At 44.8% G+C, this 23,551-nt stretch overlaps 2 protein-coding genes across 5 annotated transcripts in view; both read right to left on the bottom strand.

The window, feature by feature from the left end:
• Positions 1-7,148: 7,148 nt before the first annotated feature.
• LOC119649942 (ORM1-like protein) lies at positions 7,149-8,870 on the bottom strand. The gene is made up of 3 exons (XM_038052361.1): positions 8,500-8,870; positions 7,758-7,909; positions 7,149-7,681 (listed from the first exon to the last, which is right to left on the bottom strand). Exons 1-3 carry the CDS (start codon positions 8,668-8,670, stop codon positions 7,546-7,548), a joined length of 459 nt encoding a protein of 152 aa, XP_037908289.1. The 5' UTR covers positions 8,671-8,870; the 3' UTR covers positions 7,149-7,545.
• Positions 8,871-14,101: 5,231 nt separating this feature from the next.
• LOC119650187 (cationic amino acid transporter 2) overlaps positions 14,102-23,551 on the bottom strand; it is a 40,013-nt gene continuing 30,563 nt past the window's right edge. For 3 of the 4 annotated variants that reach the window (XM_038052744.1, XM_038052743.1, XM_038052742.1), the window contains 2 exons: positions 21,269-23,238; positions 14,102-14,390 (listed from right to left, as the gene is read on the bottom strand). In XM_038052744.1, coding sequence (XP_037908672.1) covers positions 21,416-23,238 — 1,823 coding nt within the window. In that variant the 3' untranslated portion in view covers positions 14,102-14,390; positions 21,269-21,415. The remainder of the gene's footprint in view (positions 14,391-21,268; positions 23,239-23,551) is intronic. The other variant, XM_038052745.1, reaches the window with a different exon arrangement.

Below are 23,551 nucleotides of genomic sequence, written 5' to 3'. Positions count from 1 at the left end.
GCGGGGTGGATTTGTCCTTAGGCACTCGTGCTTCAATCCCTTTCCTCCTACTTTATTCCTTCAGCAACTCTTGCTGTATTATTACGCAAATCGTACGTCAGTACTCCATCAACTTCAACATCTCAGCAGCTATATTCTTCGGGCTCACGCTTCTGTCCAGCACTTGGTTCAGATTTGTCTTCTTCAGGGCAGCGGAACATCGCATGGTTTGGATCCTCCGGCATCTAGGAGAAGTTAGTGAATGTTGCAACACCGTGTCGCATAAGGAGCTTGATAATGTGGGAGTTGGTCTCACTGTGCTTCCGCCCAAGCCACACTTTAATGGTTGAAATGAGCCTGTGCATCCGCCTCTTCCAAGACTCGGCCCATTTGCGTTACCAGACACCAAGAGTCTCTAATCTTGCCGCCTTCTTGCGTGGAAATTAGCCTGTGCATCCGCTCCTTCAAAGGCTCGGCCCATATTCGTTATCAGAGATCATGAGATTCTGATCTTACCTCTTCTTGCATTCTGTGTGAGCTTCTGTATCTCTTGCAAAGTACAACATTATTTCCATTATTAGAACCTCGCCTGTGATCATGCCCCCTACAACTGGTATTGCCTCATCTGATGTGGTTTTAAAAATGGTGCAAACCCGATAAGCCGAATTCAGCTGCTTCCTTATCTTGTTTGGAAACAGGTGAGGCCTTAAAACAATCTTCTGCAGTGTTTCGGACCGCCAACATTCGGCAACAGTTTTGCTAGTACCGCGGTGGTTTTTTAACATGGATATTGTCGGTGCTTCCTGAAGACAAGTTTGGTGTCAATCATAACATCTAGGTAGTTGATTGTGAGCTTTGAGATGATCGTATGTCTACCAACTTTCACATCCGCAATGTTCTCCTTTCTGTGGTTCGTTATTAAGGCACTTCCTTTTTTCCATCCGGCCAGGGTCGACCAGGCCTTATCGCTACCACTGTTTCCAGCGCGTAGTTCTCCTATCCTCTGTCTACTCTGCGGGAACAGCAAAAAAGGTCATCCTCAGAGCTGGCAATCATAGCTTCCTCAGGGTCTGGAAATATAAGCAAGTCGACAATGATAGCCTCTTCTGTGGCGGGAGGAACAAACACTTCATTATTTACACCAACTTTTGCTTTTTCAACTGGGCAGGGAATATTCTTCCTTTTAGACACGCTTCGAAGGTTTTGGCGAAAATTCGGGCCTTGTTTTTCTTGCTAGCCTTAAAGCTCTGTTAGGGGTGCGGTTTTGTTGTCTCCGATTCTACCACATATCTACTGCACCCATCCCTTCCCGATCATCGCTACCAGGCTTGTCTCTAAACATCAGGTAAAGTCTCCTTGCCCCAAAAACATGCGGTTCACAAACCTGCGATTTCGTTGTTCCACGAGTAGTTCTGTTGTCTACTAGGGAGTAGTTACCTTTTGGGCATAGTAGCATTGTAGGCTTTCGCCACTCATGGGATGATTTAGGTGATCTTTTCACTGGCCGTACCATGCAGGGATATTTAGCGTCGCGGAAATGTGTGCGTTCGCAGTCCACCCGGGCAAACCCCCCGGCGTTCTGCGAGAGTTCCTATTTGAGCTCAATTCACCCTTTACTTCCATGCAAATTGCCTGATGGCCACTGTGAGTATAGTTTTCACTGACTTATCAAGCGACTCTACCGGCTAAAGCGACACTTACGTGCCGTGTCCACCCCGGCCCCTCTCTCTAAAGATGTATAAGGCCCCGACATTCGCGGGAACCACGTCTAACTATGCGAAAGCTTCGAAGAGAACACGTTCTCTCACATTCGACACCTTGCACTTCTTCCACTCTACCCTGGTTGGAAATCTCCTAGCGAAGTTTCTCCTGAAGTCCAGCCTATGTACCTGTGGTGCAGTTTGGTCATGCTCATCGTTTTCTTGGAAGTAAGTTCAAGATATGGCTATCGTGGTAGGCCCTCGCTATTCAGTATCCTCCTTCCTAAAGCCTACCGTATAATACAACGTACTTGATGTGGAGGTCGAATGGAAGGAAGTGTAGGAACACGTTCAGGATGTCACTTCGACAAGATCGTACAGCTACAATAGGGCCTACATGTGCAGATGTTCGGTTCTTTGGATTATACTAAGCTTGCTCATTTGTACAAGAAAGTGCGGGAGAATTCTTTTCTTGGGACGGACCTGCTCGTACTACAATGGGACACTGAGAGGAACTTGATTTTGGTTTCCCTTTCTCCCGAAAATTCTTAGCACCACATCAGGCTCCTGCTCCGTACTCAATCCTTTTAGAAGGGAAGTTTACATCTTGTGGTCCTTGGAATGAAGGTGAAGTGAGAAGCCTTCAATCGCTCGAGGACCTAACTCGCCTTCCTGTAGTCCGTTGTTTGTTGACATTTGATGTGGCCCCCTTTGTTGTAATGGCCTTCGGCGTTTTGGATATGTACCCGTCAACCAATTTTTCATTTTCAGAAAGATTATTGCCGCAGCCGACAGTACTGCTACCAATCTGGTTATCCGTTGTAACTGCTGCTCGCATGTCAGTTTGCTGGCCTTCCATATCCTCCATACCGATAGATTCCCTACTTGACATTGAAAAAATCAGGGTGGTGCGCTTATATGGAAACTAGGCCTCATAAATACATGCCATTACGATGTCTCCTCAAATAAACCTAATAATAACAAATTACCAACTTTTTAAAATTAACTGGCAAGCAAAGAGGATAGTACCGTGCAAAATTCTGGAAAGTTTCGTGGAAATCCTGTTATTAGTATCAAAGTTTTGGCTCATCCTTTCTGAATTCTCTCTTCTAGGTAAACTTCTACATAACTAATATATAGACGACCACGGTTTCATCCATGGCAAAAGCAACCCATCAGACGCTGCCTCACCTGTCCCAGCATGGTCGAAGTTGTTAGCAAATGTTGTCCACTCCCTTATATTCACTCGCAAACACGTCATGGGTGCGAATTTTATGCACAGGAAATACCGCCTAATATTTTACGCTAAACTGGTCGAAGATAAAAGAATTTTCGTTTGAATTTAAGGGAACCATGAGTCCATCATTCACTTGATGGCGGACTGGACCGGTTAGAGAGTAACTTTTCTCGTTCAAAAAATATACAAACGGCTATGGTTTTGGTCTAGCTCGCCATCAAGGTGTACTTAGAACTCCTTCAATTCCAAACAAAAATTCTGCACACTTGTTCATAATGTTGAACACCTAGTGTAAAGAGTGGCTTCCGGTTAAAGCTGAATAATTCGGCAAGTCCTTGCACAATCTCCTTGCTGTGGCCGCTGGAAACCGTCTACGGACGGGCTAAGAGTAAGCAGGACCAGGCTGAGAGTAGGCTCATCTAATTGAGAAGAATTTATTTGTCATCTGTTAGGCGCAAGCCGATCGTTCTACCTGCACGGGGAAAAGTGGTAACTAGACCACAGGCTATCCACCTAGCATACGTTGCGGGCTGCGTGGCCAAAGGGGAGCTTGATCTTTAGTATGCGAACTCTAAATACCTTGGGCACTTTCAGTTTCAAATAAGACACTTACCTGGGTGGTCGAGCTAGACAGTAGCCTTTGAAGGCAGTACAGGCGGAGCCAGCCGTGGCACCGCTGTGCTGAAAACAACTGCAGGGACTCCGGAAGCGAAGCGGTAGACAGGTTAGTGGTTCCCAGCTTGGAAGCGGAGTAGAACGTAAGGCCTCGGACGCTAAGCAAACCGGTAAGCAGCAACCGCTGGCAGACGAGCCACAAACTACGAAACCCTTCAGCGACATGCGAGTTACTTACGTGTGGCGCTGGCGGATGGCAATTTTACTAGCGGCAAACTAGCGCCGAAGGTGTGAACCAGTGTTGAGGGCACGCTGTCGGAAATGACCATCGAGCATTTTTGGACGACGAATGATTCCTCTTAAGTGGTCCATGGGTCCGCGTTATAGCATGTGGTCACCAGTTGTCGAGGGACTTTTTCGGCTCGTGCGACGCCTGGGAAGATGTAAAACTCAAAGTCATCCCCTACGAGCAGATCCCCAGGAGATCGGTCGCTCGCATCCGGTTGCTGAAGATCCGCCAAGATGAGGACAGGCTCGTCCAATTCCTGCTCTTTCAAAACCCCAGGATTCTCATTGAACTGGTTGATTATCAAGAAAGAGGAACTCCAGCTGAACAGCCAACTTTTTCTATTCCGTATAAACTGAGAGTGCCTGGCGGTAGTGGAAAACGCAGAATAGAATGTGCGGTTCGGGGTCAGGAACGCAAAGGTGAAAGTGTTCCGATCCGTAGAACTGTACGATGACCTGGACTCAGTCGACGCCCCTAACGAACTGCTGGAGGAGATGAGGTTCGACGGTCGGACAGGGACTTATAAACCCCATGCGCAAGCATATCATGTTGAGAATAGTGCATATAAATCTGTAGCACTCGAAGTACGTCTCAACTGACCTGCTGGTCTTCCTCCTTAGGGAAGACGTAGACGTTGGACTAATACAAAAGCCCTGGATTGGACGCGATCGAACCATCAAAGGGCTCCAAAGTAAATATTATAATTTATTTATCAACACAAAATATGCTAATCGGGACAGATCTAGAGTATGGATCCTTGCGAGGAAGAGTCTGCACGCGTTTCTGTGTCCGGACCTGAGTTCCAGTGACCTAGTTGTGGTTAAATTGGAGCAGGTGGAAGTGGAGAATGTGTATATTTTTTCGACCTACATGGTTCACACCCGATCAGCTGCGCGAGAAGAACCACAGCATTTGATCTCCATCACAGCAGCAAAGGAAACCTGTTGATAGACAGGGACCCCAATGCAAGGCACCCGTTTTGGGTAGCTCGGAAATCAACCAAAGGGATGAGCCATTCTTTGATTTTGTTATTAACATAAATCTATTGGTGTATAACAGTAGTATACCAACCTTCCATTATCTCAGCTCAGAGAATTGTGACGGTTATCGGAGGTCCTTGATATCACCCTACTAACCCCAATCCCAATGGGATCTTTAGGATGGAGAACTAGACAGTGTCTGACCAAAAAAACTTCTTAGATCACAGTTGGACAGTTTTTAGTCTAGATCTCGTTGCAGATGTGGCTAATCCTTTCAGGGTCCCCAGGAGCATCGACTAGAGGAAGTTTGGTTAGGTAAGATTAGCACGACAGGCGGACTGGAGTCAAAGGTGGGGCTCTGGAAAAGGCATTCTAAACCGTCTTTAAAGTCTTGTGCTTTATTAAATACAGCAAAAAACATCGCCACCGTGGTAGAATGAAGTTCTGTTTAGCTAGGGAAACTTTCAACATCTGCTACAGGTACAAATACAATGTATGGCTGCTAATACAAGAACTGCTTGGAGAAGTACAGGTCGGTCATCGAGATTGTAAGGAAGTGGTTTTGGTTGGACTATTGTCAGAACATTGAAAATACCAGCGAATCTGCGAATCAGTCAGATTCTGTTGAAGGGACATACGGGCCCATCCTGGTTCAGCCATTCTGGTTCAGTCGCACTTCCCGACCAGCGAGGAGGACTGTGAGTCAGAGCCTTGTTTGGAGGGTTTGCAGCACCAATCATGAGAGACTATCAAGTCGGTAATTACTGAGGAAAAAATCGGCTGGGCTATAAACAGCTTCTCCGTATATAAATCACAGAGCCTGGATGGCATAATGCTAGTAATCCTATAAAAGCAGCAGGAAGGGTTTTGCGGTGGTTTGGCCAGATTTACGGGAGCAGTATCCCTAAATTGCGTCCTGGGCATGCATTTTGAGGACGTAAAAGCAGAGAACGGTTTTTTCCCCACTCACCACGCCTACCTTAAAGGCAAATCCACAGAAATCGCTCTCCCTGAAGTATTGGTACAGTTGAGCGGTCGCTACACTCCAAGCAGTATACTCTAGCTGTCTTCCTGGACATAAAGGCTAGCTGTCGTCTAAAAACAGAGGTTCGCCCCAGGCTGAGGGACGAAATTTTACACATATTGGACAGAAGCAGGGTGAAAATGGTGGCATATGTTCATGATTTGGTGACATTGGTATCACGGATGTTTCCCTCCATTATGAGTGACAATATGGAGGGAGCGTTGCGAAAGGTGGGCCAAACTCGGCACATACTCAACCAAAATGGCACTGAGGCAACCAAGAAAAGGATATCCGAATTCTACACACACACCACAGCTGTGGTATGTCCTATCCCAGGCTCCCAGGCTCTATTGTATGGTGGCAGGCTCTGAGCAAAAAGTATAATAGAACAAAACTCAATACGATTTAAAGAACCATGTGTGCAGTTGCCACCGGGGCTTTGCAGTCCTGCCAGACAGATGCTCTTAACGTACTCTTACACCTCCTCCCTTTAGACCTTCAGATTAAATGCGTTGCTGCCAGACTACGTGAATCAGAATGCTGGATGCTCGGAAATTCTGGGCATTCTCCACGGAGTACGCCACACGCAAGCTGAACTTTCCGAGAAACTTTGCTGTGGACTTTTCAACCAGAGTAGAATGGAAGATCGGCGTCGTGTTGCAAGGCTGTGTCACAGTATTCTTTACTGATGGATTAAAGATGGTCTGTAGAGTCGATGCGGAAATTTCCTCGAGGTCACACAGTGCATCTAAGTCGTACGACATCAAAGGATTCGCCAGTGTATCCCAAGCGGAAGTACTGTCGATGGCTCGGGTATAATTTGAGCTCCAAGCGTAACATAGCCATTCTGACAGACAACCAAACGGCCACTAACGCCTTACACTCAGTGGCGATATCCTCCAGGCAGTTGGGGCAATGCAGAAACACGTTGAACAGTCTTCCTGGTAGAAGGGAATGTGCGGACTGACGCACTAGTCTTAGGTGGGCACAGTGTGTGCCCCTCTGGTGACTGCCAAGGGTAGAATCTATTCGCATTATTTAGCAGCCGTGGGCGAAGGCTTACCACCTGTGCCAAGTCAAGGAGGATTTGATCCACCTATACAAAACCTGATCGCTTGCGCTTTTGTGCCATTGGTCTATAAGGGATTATGCTGCCAGACTCGGTATACCCTACAATTCGGAGAAGAGATCTTCAGGTACTTCCTTTGCGATTGCCCAGTTCTAGCTAGACCATTCTTTTTGGACCTCAGCCCCCCTCTAGCCCGGAGGAAGAAGCATGAATGATGATTCGGCCACTTCCATGAATGACTACAAAAAAAAACTCTTTTTCGTTTGGACCATATATATATTTCTCAAGTAGATAAGTTTTGTCTGAACAATAATTCATTACCAACTTTTCGAAACAGGATTAAATACAATATTTGAACCACATCTTCATGTAAAGGAACTTCTCTTCTAAAACATCCCCAAACTAACAAAAATGCCTTTTCAATGCAATAGATAAAGGTGATAGTGCTAACGAGTAAAGTATGAATATTTATTAAGATTACAGGCGAACTTATGACAACATATCACTTAGTCTTTCGTTTCCCACACCTTCATTCGAATAAAATAGAAACGTCCACCCTTCGAAGAGCAATCGATCCAGTATAAATGTTTAATTGCTTAAATAGTTTCGGCACAATCTTTATGATAGTCGATCAACAATGGTTAATGATGGTCTAATATTTGTTTATGTTGAATAGCCGGACTCCGTGAAATTGTGGGAGTTTTGGCAGAAGGACAACAATGAGCGATATAAAGTTGGTGATGAAGTGATCACTGTCGTTGCGTGTATAGAGGCAAGTTAGCAGGAACCTGGGGGAGAAATATGCAATATTAGTTGAATGGTTCGACCAATACATAGAGATCAATAGAAGGAATGTGGGCTTACAAAATAATAGGGACCGCGATTAGGAATCGTCGTGTCTTCGTCCATTGCTCGCCATCATCGATTTGCTCCCAGTGCGTTTGGCGTGAGCAGGTGTCGTTCTCTGTACTCATCCATGGAGCGCCTTTGATTGAGTGTAGGAAGTATAGATGAGCCTGAGGGGGAGGAAAATTATGTGAAAGATTTATTGAGGGTTTTAGGTGTATACTAGCATGCACATATGTAATCCTAATACTAATTTATTTCTTCCACTAGACAGAGGAGGGTCTTCCTTTTTGTGACAATGGATACTGGTTCAGTTAACTTTGGATCATTGGATCGACTTGCGCAATGCAGTAATATCCATCTTTTTTACAATTATTGTATTACTCAGCACAAATAATGTGCGATATGTATGGATTGAATGAAATTGCTTTTTAACATTTTTTCACATCAAATAAAAGGTCAGCTGAGCTTATTTCAAGATAAGGAGCCTCGTTAAAAAAAGTTACCTAATTTTCTAATTAGCAATGAATTTTTGCTTTTATATGCGATAGTGATTCAGTCACACAAACATTGCTGATTGGAGGGTGAATGAAATTGATAGTCGAGTCATCCATACCGCTCGAAGCAAGTACACGCCGGACTTAGTCATAATACGAAGTTCTGGGGTGACCTCGAGTAAATCTTGTTGCATGTTGTGTTGATCAATTTTTTTTCAGAAAATCTTAGACATAAACAGGTTTTCCAATCTTAGAGGACTCACCGCATTATGTAGCAAATTGGTAATAGTCCATGCCATGGGAATACTTATAAATGGCACCGAGAGCAATATCAAGTGAGTCAGAAAAACACCAAGAACATAGGCCAACCAGAATCCACGGGAATTGATCCATGAAGTGTTGGGGTTCGGATCACCATGACCGCCTGCAATCATTTTGCGGCTAGGGAGGATACAGCTTAGCACATGAAATGTTTACAACAGGAAAACTGTTCACAAGGGCTCTCAAAACAAAGAATGTCTTTTGTATTTTGATAGTCGGTTCGTAAGTTTTTCGCAGGCTGTGCCAACAAAGTACCAGCCAACTGGGACACCGGATTTGTTTTGACTTTCTCTAGACAATAACACGTCAAAAGAGCTTCCAGCTGATATGAGTGTCAAATAGAAAGTTGGCCAACTTCAAGTGGTCAATGTGTTTAATGGCGGCTTGATGTTTGTGGCTGACGCATTTCCGGAAAGAGTAAATAGTCGTTGAGTAGTTGAATGATAAATGGGATCAGGGCCTTGAAGTGTGTTAGAGTTCTTCATTCAAGATCGTAACTGAACTACAGGATTACAGTATCCTATAGAAAGCAATGTGGTCAGCATTGCCCTCGCCCGAGATTATTACCCTGATTTGACTAAGGTACTCATTTTTTTTCTTAACACATTCAATTTATTTTCTTTGATTTTGTTACAAATAGCTTATGACTAAAATTAATACTAGACTTATCTCCAACAGCTTAACTTTACCAAGAGACTAACATCTTGCTTAATACTAGACTTAATTTACGGTAGTATTAATTTATCCTATGACTAATGCTATAGAGAGGAAAGTCAGGAAAAACCCCTCTTATGTTGTTGTTTGTTCGGTGGATAATTGTGCTGCATGAATGGATGGAGGAAGGATACATATAGGGGAAGGTGGTGTTATTGGGCGGTGGAGTAGACGAGGCCAGGGCGATGTCGATCGTATGGGCGGTTGAATATGATCATCTTACCGAAGACGATGGCTTCGCATTTGCAGGGGTTGAGTAGGAGTTTCCAGGATTGGAGGAATTTGTTAAGGGTTTGGATTGAGGTATTGATGCGGTTTTTTCCGGATTGTATTCTCCGGGAAGAGGTGTAGAGGATCAAGTCGTCAGCGTATTGGATGGTTTTGACTGCTTGGGGGGAGTTGGTAGGGTGCTGGAGTGGGATATCGGCGGTGTATAGGGAGAAGAGGGTTGCTGACAGAACTGAGCCTTGGGGGATGCCTGCGGGAGGACTGTAAGTTTGCATAATTGTGGGTGGAATTTGAAAGTGTGGGAGAGTTTGTAGGTGAGGCCGTCGTGTCAGACCGCGTCGAAGGCTTTCTGAATATCGAGGAGGCAAGCTGTGGTGGGGATGTTGTTGTTTAGTTGGGATAGGATGTCAGTTTTGAGGACTAGGAGGGCGTGTGAGGTGCCGTGGCCGCGCCTGTTGGCAAATTGGAAGGGGGGATAATGGCGTGGTCGCTGATGTGTTGGAGCATGATATCGTGGATGACGTGTTCGAAAATTTTCGATGTCACGTTGAGGAGGGAGATGAGGCGGTAGCTGCCCGGGGAAGCTGAAGGCTGGTCCTTTCTTAGGATTGGGACGATGTGGGCTCGTTTCCATGGGGTGGGAAAGTGTGCAGAGAGGAGGCATTGATTGAAGAGTTGGGCGAGAAAGGGGCTTAGGGTTTTGGCGCATTTTTTGAGGATGATGATGGGGATGTGGTCGGGCCCGGTAGATTTTTTATTATTTCGGGAGAGGATGATGGATTCTGTTTGGGATGTGACGGCTTGTATTGGTAAGCAATGGGGTGTTGTAGGTTCGAATGGTGGGATCGGGAATTGGGTGTGGATGGCTGGCATGGTAGTGAGGTTGTGTATGTGTTGGCGTACCGCTGTTTCTGTGGGTGGGTCGGACAAATGTCGGGTGGTATGGTGGTTGGCCAGAAAGCTGTTAGCAATCAGGTCGGCGTGGGCTTTGGGTGAGGTGTTGTGTGGGAGGACGCTGGCTGAGCGGGGTTTGGCTAGTCGGGGGCAGGTACCCCGGAGTTTATTGCATGTTTGCTGATTAAGCGAGATGTTCGCATGCTTTACCGCGTAGTGATCAGCGTATAACGTCTGGATCTGGGATTGGATGCGCTGTGTGAGGGAGTGGATTTGTGACTTGAGGAAGTCAAATTGAGGAGCGTATCTGTGTCTGTGGAGTTGGCGTCGTAGGGTTGATTTTTGTTTGATGAGGTCTAGGATGTGTGGTGGCAGGGTGATTAGGCCCTGGTAGTTTAGTGGTCTGAGAGGGATGGTTTCGTTGCAAGCCTTTTGTGTGGATTCCGTGAGCTTTTCCACGGCTGAATCGATTTCGGTAGGAGACCGATTGGACGGGAGGCGGATGGTCGAGAATTTGTCGGCTAGGTTGTAGTTGAGGCGTTGTCAGTTAGTGGCAGCGTAGTTGGGAAGGAATTTAGGCTGGGATTTGGGGAGGCGATCGGTGATATTGAAGTGGAGAACCACTCCGTCATGGTCGCTCAAGCCGGGGATGGTGGATAGGTCTTGGGGGGAGGTAGGCGTGCTGGGGTGTACGAGAAGGTGGTTGCTTACCAGGAAGAGGTCGATGAAGGAGTGGGTATTTTGTCTGTGGTAGGTGGGTTGGTTGGTGGGGAGGAGGGTGAGCTGTAGAGGGTGAGAGTGTTGTGTGTACCAGTTGGCTAACCTATTGCCATTGGCATTTATAGTGGTGTTATACCAGGTGTTATGTTTGGCATTTAGGTCGCCCCCTAGTACAAGGGAGAAACGCTTGTTTCGGCTGACTGGGAGGGCTTTGAGGTGTTGTGTAAGGTTGGAGATGTCAGCGGGATTGAGGGTTTGGTCGGGGCAGTAGAGGCTACCTAGGAATGTGATGGAGGAAGGTGTGGCGATGGAGACAACGGTTAGCTCCATGGATGGGGCAATAGTGTTTGGGATGTAGACCCGTTGAACGTCTAGGGGATTTGCCACTAGTATGGCTGTGCTTCCGCCTGGGCGGTCAATACGGTCGGAGCGGAAGGTGGTATAGTTGGGGATGTGCAGCTTATGCCTTGGGTGCAGTTTGGATTCAGTGAGAAGGAGTAGGTTAGGTTTGTGGACGGACAGGAAATTAGTTCGTGACGTTTTTGTCGACTGATCACCGAATTTATGTTCAGTAATACCACTTTAGTGGACATTACTGGGGGACACTTGGCAGAGGAAGGAGAGGAGAGCGAGTCTCTTCTCCATCGGCGAGGAAAGGGAGTTGTATGTGGGGAGGAATGAGGTGAGTCTCCGCGGGGCGGCGTCTTGGTCGTAGTCGGACGTTTCGCGAGCCATGTCCGACTCGCTATCTTCTCGGGCGGATTCCCGACTGGCTTCGGGACTTGATGGAGCCTCGCTTTCGCTGTCCCCAAGGGGGTGAATGCTCTTGGGCTCAGGATCCATCCCCTGGGGCGACAGTGACCTGTCGTCAACTGGGCGCTTTGACATAGCGCCTCGTCACTGAATGTTTGATCGAAAACACTACGGTCGCGATTGTGTTTTGTTTTTCACTCCGCACTTTGGATTTTTCACTCGGCACTTTCGTTAGCACACGTCCGATCGTCTCGGACGCTTGACACCAACTGACTAAGGCGACGTGCAGCTGAATATTAAGAAAAATTAGTGTATACAAATCTGTAAATGGATCAATTATTAGTCAGTAGGGAATTTCAACCCTTTTGCTTGAAACGTGTTATGACGCTGTAACACTTTCTTAATTCTTCAAGTACAAGGCCCATGTAGTAAGGACGGAGGATGATCGATTGCTCTTGTAATACTTTCAAGAAGTTGACAGTACAAGTTTGATGAAATTTGGTGAAGTCAAACAAATGGAAAAAATGACAATTGACTTCTGCACATGAATAGCACTCAAGTGCTTTGAATCATAGAGGGCAGTAGGACGTACGACTACGGATTTTGGACTTGAGACGTTCATTCCTTAATCCCAAGACGAGATCACAGGAGTTCTATCAGGAGATCAATCAATTATAAAGAAACGGGAACAGGAATAGCTTTTCCCATTTGTGTTAAAAATGTGCGCCTGGGTGCACTTCTAAGACTCTTTTAATTTAAATTTGGCACACCAACCCAATACAAGGAAACCTCGGACATGTACGAGTATATGCATTTCTGTGCCCCAATCTGTGTACCAAGGCCCAAATTGTACTTAAACTAGAAAGTGATACAGGGGTGGATATGATTATCCTATGTGACAGAGGGGGGAAGCGAGGGATTTTACGCTAAACGGAATTTTCTGAGATCTAGGGCAAACTAGCCCTAGCAATCATAGGGACAAACTTCGGCCCGAAGTGAAAATTATGCAGCCACTTTCAGTTTCAAAATCATTTTAATTTCGTTAAAGCCTCTTTTTCTAGCCCCTGTAAAAGCCCAAGTTTGAGGTGAATTGGTCCTTTCCTTTTCTCCCTCGATGAACCTTCTAGTAACTCATCGTTGAACAGAATCTCGTATTTCTGCATTTTAAACATCATTTTTCAACGCTCGAGGATTACCCCCACAACAATGAGGCCTTTTCGCTGAGCGTCTTCCGGGTATGGTCAGAGAGAGAGAGAGACAGAGAGAGAGAGAGACAGAGAGAGAGAGAGAGAGAGAAAATCTGGGCCTGGAGTGAAAATTGTACTCCCCAGTCTCCTTAATCCGTAATGATGTATAGAACTGATAATCACATGTTCGCATCAACGATCCTCTTTCCTAACTCTATAGTCAATAGGCATACTGCGAGCATTAGTTCTGGTCAAATTATCACAAAATACGTCCCTCGACAATGGAAGCTGGCCGAAGTTATAATGGTCTCCAAACCGGCGAAGGAGCCAAGTAAAGTTGAATCGTATCGATCAAAAACGTGACTCCGTACTACAGCCAAACTATTTAAAAGGCTCCTCCTTAAGAGATTGGAACAAATCATTGTGGTTCGAAACCTAATACTCTCTCCACAATCCATTATAAACGGACAAGATGTTCCGCAGGCGACTGAGGTCAAACATGTAGCTGCTAAGCTTGGCTGGAAAAGACACATCCTAAGGAAGAAGGACGAACTAAATGCCAGATACAGACTGATTTACTAAAGGTAATAGAAACGTTCCAAAATAAAGTGCTTAGGATAGCATAGCCCCCTGGTTCATTCTTAATAAGGATCTGCTGACTGAAAAGAGTAAAAACGACTTGCTAACATAACGGATGCCTAAAGATCTAAGCTACTGAGGAACAGTCAGTTCCTCAGCGAAGCTAACCAAAGTCCTAAGGGGGACCACAGAGTTTTCTCCCAATAAAAACGAAACCTAAATGTTCAAAGAAAGTTGCTGGATGGGGAAAACTCAGTCGTAGCTTGGCAAAATGTTGTTTTAGTGGGTAAAAGTCACACACTCTCAGGGATGGTGACCCCTGAGGTTAGTCTTGGGTAGATTTCCACAAGGCGGTGTTTCCGAAATAAGAATTTGTTAACCAAATAGAAAGTCTCCTTTATTATTCAATCATGATTTGTAGATCCTTGCCAATCACAATGTCTACATAATTTTTAATAAATAAATATCGCCCATTTCAAAATATCATTTATTTATATTAATATAATTTCTAGAGAACAACTGTATAAATAAAACAACCGCAAAATAAGAGAAAGTGGCAAATCCGCCTTTCTTCTGAAATTTCTTTCTTGTTTTATCTTGCATGTATCTTTTTCATTTTTTTTTTATACTTTTTAATATAAAAACAAGATGCATTTTTCAAAAATACTCGCTGTATTTTAATTTTTGCCAACCATTTAATGATTGACGCATATCTCTGTAGCTATTTTGTAGACCATAACACAGATAAAGGGTGAATCCTGAAAAATAAATTAAGGAAACACCATTATTGCAACCCATTTTATAAAAAATACAAAATACATAATAATATATGAAATAAATAAAATAATATAATTATAAAAAAGGAACTCTATTAAATAATATAAAACATATAATAGTCAATAACACAATTAAAATTACATTTTCATATTTGGAATGCGAATTAAATAATGTCCTGAGCGATTTTCTGTAAATAAGGAAGGCATGAATCTATAGATCGATGTGATGTGATTTGTCAGATTTGAAAAAATGACATCCAAGTAAGGACAAATAGGACATATCCTTCATATTTAGACTGTGGGTGCTGATAAAAAGTGAAGAAGGTGCGGAGACCTTAGTTAGTTAGTTTAGTTTACTGGGGGAACCGTAGCTGTGAGCACTCAGGTCAATGTTAGTCCCATTGTACTATTCCTGTAAATCGCCTCTTCAATGGCTTCCTATTACTGTGTTCGCAGGCTTTAACGAATCTGAGAACATTCTCCAGAGGCAGAGAGTGTACCGATTCTTCATTGAAGAAAACTTTACAAACGTGTCTTCGTCCGAGATCGGAGGAAGTCTGACAACTGCATATGAAGTGCAGGGCTGTCTACTTCTCCTCTTCACATTGGCTACGAATAGCCGAAATTTCCACCCTAATCTTTTTCATATGGTTGTTTAAGGAGCACCTTCTCAAATTTATTTTTAGTAATAAGTTAGAAATATACAACGTAGGGAACACTCCAACATTTGTGACCAGCACCAGACAAGAGGTACTAGATATAACTCTAGGAAATACCCTAATGAACGGGATGGTCAGGAATTGGAGGGTGTCGGATGAACCCTCAATGTCTGATCACAGGATAATCAGATTCGACATATATATAATATATATATAATATCCTCTGTCTGCTTGAAAAAGGAAGATGGGACATTCACCGAGAATGAGGAGGACAGGGTACACCTGCTTCTCAGAACTCATTTCCCGGGGTCCTACCCCTCGGTGGCAGGCGACAACAATCTGCCTGACATCCCAACAACGAATAAAAGGGGAAGGAAAGAGAGCTGGAAACTAGCAAAAGAGGTATGGTCAGAAGCTAGGCTAAGATGGGCAGTGGGAACTTTTAAACCAATGAAATCTCCCGGAGTAGATGGCATTTTCCCAGCACTTATCGAGAGAGGCCTAGGAATTATCTTAGAGTCTCTTCTGAGGGTGGTAAGGAGGAGCATAGCACTGGGTTACATACCAAGGGCATGGAGACGGGCAAAAGTGGTCTTTATTCCGAAAGCGGGTAAAAAGGATCCTTTTCACCCTAAATCTTTCAGACCAATCTGCCTAACATCGTTCGTACTCAAAACGGTGGAGAAGGTCATAGACAACTATATTAGAACTAACGTTCTAAAGCGTAATCCCCTACATCACTGTCAACACGCCTACCGGACAGGACGGTCAACTGAAACTGCTCTGTATCAGCTGACAGAGGTACTACGGGACGCCATAGAAACAAAAGAAATTGCACTGTGCGCGTTTTTGGATATCGAAGGAGCATTCGACAACACATCGCACACAGAGATACAGGATGCCCTGAGCCGCAAAGGAGTGGGAAACACCCTAGCACTCTGGATGGGCAAAATGCTAGAAAGCAAACAAATAGAGGTACAAACAGGTACAAATTCTATTATCATGAACACCACTCAAGGCTGTCCACAGGGTGGAGTACTATCGCCGCTGACGTGGAGCATGGTAGTGGATGAACTTTTGGACGTGTTAACTAATACTGGAATACAAGTCCAGGGCTACGCGGACGACATTGTTCTAATCTGTAGGGGCAAATATGAAGATACCCTATGTGATAGAATCCAAACTGGATTAAGGGTTACTAGTGCCTGGTGCAGGAAGGTGGGACTACGGATCAACCCAGCCAAAACCACCATAGTACCATTCACTAGGAGGCGTAAGTTTGATCACCTGAGAGCCATAACATTACATGACATGGAGATGAAACGAGAAACAGAGGTCAAATACTTGGGAATTACGCTAGACCAAAAATTACTCTGGAAGACACATGTCGGAAACACTTGTCGAAAAGCCACGAGGGCTCTGATGACTTGCAGATCCATAGCAGGAAAAAAATGGGGTTGCAGCCCGAAGATACTACTTTGGATATATACTGCAATAGTAAGGCCAATGATTACCTATGGAGCGGTAATCTGGACAGAAAGAACCAAACTCAGCACACAAGCCAGGGAATTACATAAGCTCCAAAGGCTGGCTTGCGTGTGTATCAGTGGGGCAATGAGGACATGCCCAACGGCATCCCTGGAGGTCCTTCTGGGATTAACCCCTCTCCATCTGCACATACAGATGCAGGCAAGGAGATCAATATTCAGGATGACCGGTAGTATGAGTGAGGCGGGGAGCTGCCTAAATCGAAGGAAGATTGATATCCTTTCTAGGCGGTATCCCGAATTACTGATACCGAGGGACAACATGACAACGAGGTTTCACTTCGATAAGAAGTTTGAAACACGTTGGAGTAACAAGGCAAACTGGGAGAGCGTGGCTGCGACATACGGCTTAAACCAGCAACTGATTACTTGGTACACTGACGGATCCTTCAGAGCAGAGGGAGCGGGTGCCGGTGTCATTGGTCCAAGGAAAATGTACTTTGAGCCAATGGGCAGGTACACTAGCATATTCCAGGCGGAAATTTACGCCATAGGCAAATGTGCCTCCTTTAATCTGCAAAGGAACTACAGGGGGCAGAACATAGCTATTCTCACCGATAGCCAAGCAGCGATCAAGGCACTTAGGTCCAACTAGGTGAACTCTAAACTGGTATGGGAATGCTTGAGAGACTGAATACACTCGGCTCGTCCAACAAGGTCTGGATACTTTGGGTTCCAGGCTATGCTGGGTTGGAAGGCAATGAGGCAGCAGATGAACTAGCCAAGAAGGGAGCAGGGATGCCTTTACACGGGCCAGAACCCTTCTGTGGAATCGGAAACGGTTTCATGGCTATGAATCTAAGAAACGAAGAGAAACGGTTGAGGGAACTATATTGGGCGGGCCTACCAGGGATGGAGCAGTCCAGGGTGCTTATTGGGGGATACGAACCCATGCGCACAAAGGATTGCTTAAACCTCACTAAAAAGAACCTCCGAATCATAGTGGGAATTCTCACTGGTCATTGTCGGCTGAACTATCACCTAGGGAAGCTAGGGATATCTACGGACACTGCCTGCAGGTTCTGTGAGGAGGAGGACGAAACCTCTATGCACGTCCTGGGACAGTGTCCGGCACTTGTGCAAAGTAGGTCGAGGCATCTGGGAAAACACTTAATACCAGACGCAAAGCTGAAACTTCTGGAAGTGGGGAACATACTAAAGTTCCTAACGGTTACAGGCCTACTTGAGATACTATGATCAACAGGTACACTATAACCAGTAAAAGGGGCACAATAGTTCTTCAAGGACGCGGTGCGACTTTCCCTTAACAGAATAATAATAAGGAACAGTGTCCTGTTAAAAGCTTTACTAGGGTTTTCATGTCCCATTTCTTAAGGGACAACAAAAATTCCGCTCTGGCGACCCCAGCTTCTTTCACAAGGATTTTTGCTTGCTGGCAAGAGTTCAAATTTCCCCACTCGTGCCCGCGAATCTTGCAATTTCAGCTTTCAGAGTAGACTTGGCAGAGGATGGTCAGATGCCAAAAGCTGATTCTGGCCCCACCATTGTGGATGCAGACCCTCGACGAGCCCTTGTGTCAGCCTCCTTATTACCAGCAATGTTTGAGTGCCCCGGTACCCACATCAGGAATGCTTCGTTCAGTCGACCAAATTTCAGCAGCACCTGATGACAACTCCACACCAACTGGCTTGATATGTCGTTGCTGTTTAGTGTTGATAATGCCGCCCGACTCTCGGAACAGATTCGAATGGTGCAGCTCCTCCATTCTTGTCGCATACATTCTTCTGTAGCCAATGAAATGGCATATATCTCCATCTGGAATGCTGATGCCTTAATAAGCAACATGATTTGCTTATTAAGGCCTCAGAAGTATTCATAGGTGATGAGAAAGGGGTGGAGTGATACCCTCCTGCTCAACAGTTTTCATAGTGGTATGGAATAGAGACACAGGACAAAATTAGGTACAGGAAGACTAGTGTATGTGTTAGTTTGTTTTGTTTCGCGAGGTCCTGACAAGCTAAGGATGGAAAGCTGATCATACCGGAAGGGCTTTCAATGACTCCCGACGCAAACGAAGTGGCAAGCTGACGCCTATGATGCCAGCTATGTGGAAATGTTGTCAGGGGCGAACGAAGTTGCTGGTAGTCCTTCCTTTGGCAGGTTTCGCTTTCTGGCGAGGAGCGATCCGTAGATAAAATCGCTCGCTGCGAGGAGGTTCTAAGACAGATTTGTAAGTTTAGGTCCAGTTAGGGGTCATGCGCCATGTATCTGAGGCCGCGAAGGGAAGGGCAAGAGAGAGGTCAGCCACCCTGGCTCGTTTAGTAGCTTCATTTGCCACCACCACAGGATAAGGACCTTTTTAATCCCAGCTTTCCTCATTTCATCATGTGCCCGTGCGGTCAGTTCGGGGCTTTGCTGGTGAGGGCTTTAATAGTTTGAAGGGAATCCGCAATGATGATAATTTTGTTGATATTTGGTCACCTGAGAACATTATGGCTTGCCAAATAGCGAGGAGTTCGGCCCAGAGGACCGATTCGGGGGATATCCTAAATATGGAACAGAGCAGTTCGAGCTTGGAATAAACAGCACATCCGGAATTCAAGATCTCAAGCGAAGTATCGGTTACCAGGATTATGCAACCTATGGCTTGCCCTTTGTGAGCTTCTTCGGTTGTGCCGTATGAGATTTCCTCCTTGTATGAATTTAAAATGGTGCAATTTTTGAAAATGATGGGGGTTTTATCAATGGTATCATCTATGATTGTATGAAGTTTATTTAACACTGCGGTTAATTGTTAGAGGCGCTATAGGTTCCTCTGATGAGAGAGCAGTTAGCTAGAGCAAAGACATGAGGGTGGGTCCGATGAGGTGAAGATATCGCCTCAGGGAAGCGACCGTGAGTTATTTGACTTTCTTCTCGAGGTATTCGGGCATAAAGAATGTTCAGGGGGCAGAGGATGGGTCTTACCACCCCTCTATCTAAGCCCCAGTTAGCCCCCGTCGCAAAGTTGACCCCCTTGGCAGCGTTTTTGACTTTGTTGTTGACGGAGTCAACATAGTCCTTCACTGGTAGTGAAGCTGAAATCATTCGATTTTTTATGTCCATGGTGGACGCTATTCAATACATCTATATGGACGATTGAGAAGGCGATGGCGCTGGAGTTTTCAAGATTAATAGACAGTTTTAGTCTACTATATTCGTTAGTGAAGAGACATGCCTACTGGCACAGGATGTCCTGAGTTCCCTCCTTGAAGTCCCTTGTTACTATGATGTGGGAATTATCCGCATGCTGGAGGATCTCCACTTGGTTGAAGCATTTCTAATGAAGGGCGGTAGTGTATATGTTGAGGAGAATTGGGCTTGGAAGTCGGCGAAGAGTACAGGATGATATCAGGAAGAGATTCATTTTAGACACCCTGTTCATCAAGAGGGGAAGATTTACACCGTCTTAGGTCTAACTGATGTCGATGGATAAACCGAGGACATGTTGGTTGGCTCTTCTCCATGGAGATGTGTAAAAGAAGCTAGTTGAGGCAGGACATAGTAGACCTGTGCTTTTTATAGGCGAAGCTGTTGTTGGGGAGAATGTGGTAGTCCTTGAGGTACTGATTGAACCTATCTTCGACCATGGAGTTTACAAGCTTAAAAAATACATTTACGAGCGAGATCAGTTTGAGCTCAGACTAGTTCTCCCGAGGGATCTAATTGAGTCAGATGTCATTCAGCGTTTCAAGAGGAACCTCCCGCTCCGCTGGGTTCATCCATTGGACGTAAGTGGACATGATTCCTTTTTGCGCTTAAAAAGACATAATAGAACTCATTGGACGAGAAAGATTAGGTGGCATAAAGGGATGTCTGCGTTACAACGAAAAAGTCGGAACCGGTGTTGTAATTGCTTTTCACGAGGTCCAGAAAGTTTTGACACTTTTTACCTTCCCAAGTATTCAAGTGCTCTTTGTGATCCTGGAGCGGTTTGAGACTGTTAATCTGTTCCCAAAACTCCCTTAAGTTACATTTGGAAATGTTCTCCATCAGGAGGAAGACATCATACTCTTGGCCGTTAGGGAGAATGGGCTGCGCGCCAAGCTATTTGGGAGGCTTGGGAAATTCCTGAAGAAATCACAGGAGACGCAGTCCCTGATGTGTTCTTTGGTATTGGACGAAATGGCATATAGTGAAGAAAGTTTTGTTTAAAATTTATTTTGAAAGGAGACCTAGGATAGACGTTTAGAGAAAGTTCTGCTTCCTTGTGTCATTGTTGTAGTAGTTGGAAGTTTATGACTTCTAGTCTCAATTCCAAACTACAGATTCTTTTAGAAAGCGACTCGTTTCAAATCATTAACTTCAATCAACAGAAAGGGCGGTTACTACCCGAATAGTGGAGGAACAATTTGGCTTTCCCCTGAGACCCCTGAGGACGATGACCATAGTTTCAGCTCAGCATTGTATCATGCTATTTCCTTTAGAAAATCCCAAATATTCATGACCGTACCAAGATTTGAACCTGGTTCCAAGGGGCGAGATTGCGAAGCGGACCAACATCGCGATCTTTGTCCAGTGTTCTCGGCCATTGCACTGTAGTTTCCTATACCAAATAAGCCCGGCCTTCTTATTTCACTGAAAATCTCTCAAAATTTATTTGAGCCCTAATTATGTATATATGCAATGAAATACTTTTAAAGGACCTTCATACCTTATTGTGTCAATCCACGCCTCCCTGTACAAGCATGCATTCAATGTGGTTCCAGAAAATGCTAAAATCATGCAGTTAGTATTTATTGTGTAGAGTATTTCCAAAAATTATGATAAAATTCCTGAATTACGTAAAAATCTAATTAATTTAATCGAGTTCGACTGGTTGTCGGACATGTCTTAGTCGCTTTAATGCTTCCTCAATAGTAGCTGGTCGTTCTGAAGGTTGCTCCTGAATTGACTCTTGCTTTTCTGCTTTTTTCTTGGGAGGACCACGTTCGCCAGTTATTGATTGTAATACCTGCGTAAACTTTTGTTTGTGATCATCTGTGTTCGCCTCAGGATTCGATAGGGGAGACGGCGATCGAGATCGTCGTTCAGAGTTAAGATTAGGATCTGAGATGGAATTCGTTTCAGATGGTTCTGGTGTAACCGCTCGTGAATGTGGGTTGAGTTTGGGGTAACTGTCCGGCCTAATTTTTGTTCGATGCGATGGACCTCGCTTGAGGAGTGCGGCTAGCTTTTCTCTGAATGGAAGCACTTCTAAGTTAGGTTCATCTTCATCTTCGCTGGGTTGTGTGACAATTATTGGTGCGGTTTTTGGGCGAATTACGGGTTGATCGGGGTCGTCTGAGACCGTTAGATCTAGTTTTGGGCGTTGATTTTTGTAGCGACTGGCAATAGTTTTGTACAAAACAGGATCGAATTTGGGAGCTTTTGGAATATTATTTTCATTGTCCTCATTCTCTTTGTCTCCATTTTGAACTCCTGGAGTGGCTTCGTCATCTGCGCTTTTCATATGCACTAAATCACTCTCACTCTTTGATTGCTTCATAGGGTAAGAGGTTAATGGTGGGGTAATTTCACCATTGTCGTTAGTGGTTTCATTCAATGTTTCCTCAGCTCGTTTGATTCGAACAAATGTGGGAGGGTTTATGATCATCTTGCTCAGTCGGTCACGGAACTTCTGGGAGGAACGCGATGGAGTGACAAGAATATCTTCAGAAGATCCTGATGATCGGCGAGATGATTTTATAGATGATGAAGGAGTTTTGGTTGCCGAAACTCTTCTAGCTGCTTCTGAAATTGCTTGGTCTGCTGGTGTATCGCTGACAAAATTTATAGCTGTAGCGTATAAAGGGGAAATATCATCTCTTGGAGGAACTGGGGGTGGTGTTTCGTCGTCACTACTGTGCTTAGCGTCAATGGTTTCGTCAAAGGTGTCATCGAAATCCGGAGCTCCAGGATAATCGGGTTTAGGTTCAGGTGGGCAAACATCCTCTCCTTCCTCTTGTTTATCATCAACTTTTAGGGGAGTAGCAGCAATAAGCACTGGTAGTTTTTCATCGGGAGCGGTTTTATCTTCTTCTACCTCATCAGAGGGTGTCTGTTTCGTATTATGGTTCACGTCTACTTCTTCCTCCGGCAAATCTTCAAAGGAGTTATGAATAATTGCAGCAGTTTCAATTGAAGATGGTAATTGTTCCGATACCGTCGAGGTACTTCTGTATAAATCCCGATTCGATGAATCCTCAACTTTCAAGACATCATCCAAGATAGCTAGAACCGACTTAGCATCCTCATCTGCTATACTTGGGCTAGTCGGATTGATGTCTTCAATGAAGAGTGTATTACCATTGGGCGTTCTAATTTCACGGACAGTTCCAGATAGCTCTGAAGCAGGAATGATCTCATCCAATGATCCTTTAGGTGATGGAGGTCTTACTCTTTGGGTTTCCTCAGTTATCTTGCCATTCATTGGTATTATTCCGTTCGTTTCTTCAATAGTTTTTATTGACAGTGTTTCAGCGTTTGAATGAATAGTTCCGTTGGGGATGGATTTCTCAACGTCAACTTGAGGCGGGACGAAGTCATCAAAGGATGTTCCTCGATATGTGATCGATGAAGCTCGGTTGGTTTTTTCTTTCGTGCGATTGTAGAGGCAGATGCAAATGAGGTAAATGGGCAAACCTGTTTGTATGGAGAAACAGAATGTGGTGGAAGTGTTGCATGCAAAATAGGTTAGAGGTGATTGGATATGAAGTTGTTGCGAAAGTACTTCTCGTGGTATTCAAAGAAATTCGGAAGCCTTGAGGTTTAAGGAAGTTTCCCCTTGAGAATTTTTAGGTAAACCAGTCGGCCACATTTACATTTCGACAATAAATAGTTGAAGCGGAGGAAGGAGAAAGGGGGCGGGGCTTGTTCCTCTTTTCTCTCTGGATAGGAGGAACATGGACGGAGGAGGGGACGGAATATAAGGGGCTCTTCTCCGCTTGATTTCCGA

This window comes from Hermetia illucens, chromosome 2 (assembly GCF_905115235.1).
Source record: "Hermetia illucens chromosome 2, iHerIll2.2.curated.20191125, whole genome shotgun sequence".
NCBI lineage: Eukaryota > Metazoa > Arthropoda > Insecta > Diptera > Stratiomyidae > Hermetia > Hermetia illucens.
This window is presented reverse-complemented; position numbering and strand designations above follow the sequence as displayed.